Source organism: Nicrophorus vespilloides, unplaced genomic scaffold (assembly GCF_001412225.1).
Source record: "Nicrophorus vespilloides isolate i.1.1-1 unplaced genomic scaffold, Nicve_v1.0, whole genome shotgun sequence".
Lineage (NCBI taxonomy): Eukaryota > Metazoa > Arthropoda > Insecta > Coleoptera > Silphidae > Nicrophorus > Nicrophorus vespilloides.
The window spans coordinates 44,812-47,916 of record NW_017099541.1 but is presented as its reverse complement, the minus strand read 5'-3'; the positions used below and the strand labels follow the sequence as shown (position 1 = coordinate 47,916).

The 3,105-nt window shown below is 30.5% G+C and overlaps 1 protein-coding gene across 1 annotated transcript; it reads left to right on the top strand.

Annotated features, from left to right (window-relative positions):
* Window positions 1-89: 89 nt before the first annotated feature.
* LOC108564704 (synaptic functional regulator FMR1-like) lies at window positions 90-2,720 on the top strand (the record flags this gene model as incomplete). The annotated part of the gene is made up of 3 exons (XM_017923800.1): window positions 90-389; window positions 453-596; window positions 2,370-2,720. Coding segments are annotated over 3 exons (795 nt in total), but the record flags the coding sequence as incomplete, so codon positions are not given.
* Window positions 2,721-3,105: the final 385 nt, after the last annotated feature.

The following is a 3,105-nucleotide window of genomic DNA, read 5'->3' as shown; positions in this document are numbered from 1 at the left end:
ACTATATTAAGTCTACTAAGCGGTTTTACATAACGGCGTCTGTTGTAGTGTACGATTGGTTGCAGTTCCTATTACCATTCTAACACTTTGTTACCAATTGCAGGTATTCAGATGAGTTTAATGTAAGGAAGGATTTGATGGGATTGGCTATCGGTGCGCACGGAGTGAACATCCAACAGGCACGTAAGGTGAACGGTATTACGAACATCGAGCTGGAGGAAAATTCGTGTACCTTCAAAATCTACGGGGATTGTGACGAAGCGGTGAAAAAAGCTCGTGCTATGCTGGAATATAGCGAAGAGTCGCTGCAAGTACCTACAGCTCTAGTAGGTAAAGTGATTGGCAAGAATGGCAGGGTCATTCAAGAGATTGTTGATAAAAGTGGCGTTGTAAGTAAAGTATATATTCACGACTTGTTACAATCTTTATCACATTCAATTTCCTTTATTTAGGTGCGGGTTAAAATTGAGAGGGATAATGAACCGCAGCCCACGATGCCCAGAGAAGAGGGACAGGTTCCCTTTGTTTTTGTTGGAACTGTTGAAAGCATATCCAATGCAAAAATGCTATTGAAATATCACTTAGCACATCTGAAGGTATTTATACTTTTATTAATTATCAACCTGTTAGTAACGTCATCTTATACATATCTAAAATATTACTTACTTTCAAATAGTTAACCCTTCAATTTGAAAATACTAAATTATAGAAGATATGACTTAACGATTTTACTATAATTCTAATGGTAATTTTTAATGCTATTTTACAAGTATTTTTGTTTTATTTTAAATGCAAAAACAATATTTACTGAAATATATTTATTCAGCAAATTGATTTATTTAACCATTATTTTATATAAATATTTGAATATGTTATAGATAGACATACACGTTTTATTAAAATATATGATAAAAAATAATATTGGAGGCGGGAATATAGGAAATAGCCCATAAAATTTAAGAAATATGTTTACATAAAAGTTTTTCTTAATACATTTTTAAGATTATTTTATTTTGACAAAAATAATCTTGCAACAGTAAACAAATAAACATTTTCATTCACAACAATAATAATAAAATAAAAAAAAATAACTGCTGCAAAGACTATTGATCTTTTTTTCCGCTGTTTTGATGAATATGTTGAAATACCTATAATAACAAATAAGATTGTATTGATCATTGTAATGATCAGTGTTGAGACTTATTACTGTAGTAACTAAACAAAGTGACGGAATACTTATTATAATCTTTTTAATACGTAGTTTTATCAATGAGTCATAATGATACGCAACCTTGAAATCATTTAATCGAAAACTCCTAAAATAGCAATTCCATATTTTCTCAAACACACAATAATATAACTTGCAATTTCAGTATTGTGCATATATATTTTTTAAGTCGGAATAACGAACATAAACTTAAGTTACTAGATTGTTTCAAATTCTTTAAATTTGCTTATATTTAAATATTTAGAATTAAGTTTAGAGTTAAGTTATAACTTAAGTTTTCTAGAGACTTTTTATCTGATGTATGTTTCATCTATGATTTTTTTAAATTTTTATTACATATTGTATTTGCTTCAATTTAGACCAATAAGATTTACTTTTTTTAAATATGACTTTTTTTTCTGGTAAAACGTTTGTTTTCAAAATAATATCTGATCATAATATTTGTTGATAGATATACAATTAAAATCACCATATTTTTTAATTTAATAATTACATAATACATTCCATAAAAGACAATCAGAATTAGGTCATTAGGTTATATCATATAATTTTTATTTTATTAAATATTGCACAACTTATTTTCATAATATTATTTTTCTGTATATAATCATGTTTATGTTTATTATAATATGTTTATTAGAATTATCCACATATTCTTTTTTAATATAAAATGTGCGCAAATACAAAAACAGCAATAAATAAGATAAATATATTATATTTGGGAGGGGATAGTTCTATTATAATATATTGCATTGTGTATGTAAATAGTTGATAAATTATTATTAACAACATACAATCAGCTCATACTAAACGAACATTCTTTTTAAGTATGCTTGATAATACGTACATGTATTTGTATTATGAAAACGTAAAAATGTCCGTAAGAACGTACAGTGCCTGTGGGATTAACCGACGTATTTAAACGAATTGTGTAATAACTTCTATTAAATTAATTTTCATTGATTGAAATAAAAAAATTATTAATTATCAGACTAATCTACGGGCATCGTGACGTGAAAAAGATTCGGACGCACTGGGTTCTAATGACAAATTGTACGTTTCTATGGATATTTCATTGGAAGTAATTACACCAAATACCGTCCGTATGTTATGTTCCTAACTTATTTGTTTATTTGTTTAGGACGTAGAACAACTTCGACAGGAGAAGTTGGAAATCGATCAGAAGTTACGTAGCATGCAGGGCAGCGTCATGGGTTTATTACCAAATCTCCCGATGTCGAGAAGATGTGACGATCGTGCGTATAATTCGAATGCGGATGGTAACAACCGTGGAAGGGGCTCTATGAGGAGTCGCGGGTCGCACGGAAGACTAGGATCCACACGTCACGAGCATTACAACACTCGTAGTACTATCGCAGATTATGTTAATAATGTTGATAAGCGAACCCCGAGGGTCGGCGGTAGGGAAAGGCCAAACCACGGTCGTAATGCTATAGACACCGCGGCCGGTGTTGATCGGGAAGACAAGTGATTTACAGGCCACACACGTGGTCCTCTTCCATTTTGCTGCAATGTAAAATTCTGATCGGAGTTTCTCCCGGTTTTATGCACCATTTGTCTTTCAAATTAGTTTCCTCGTTCAATACCAATTGCTGCTATTTTTTTTAATTACTTTTTTTTTTCAATTTTTTTTTCACAATAAGATACAAGTATGATAACTTTACGTTCGTTGAATTGTTTTTTCAATTTTTCACTGAAAACTGAAGACTGACCAGGCTGACGACTTTTTACGATTACACGATGCAAAAAAAAAACAATTCTCTACTATGATTGATGAAAAAAAAGAAGAAAATTACTATAATACACGATTATGATGGAACAGATTTTTAAATCTTGATGTGCTTTGACGTTTACAC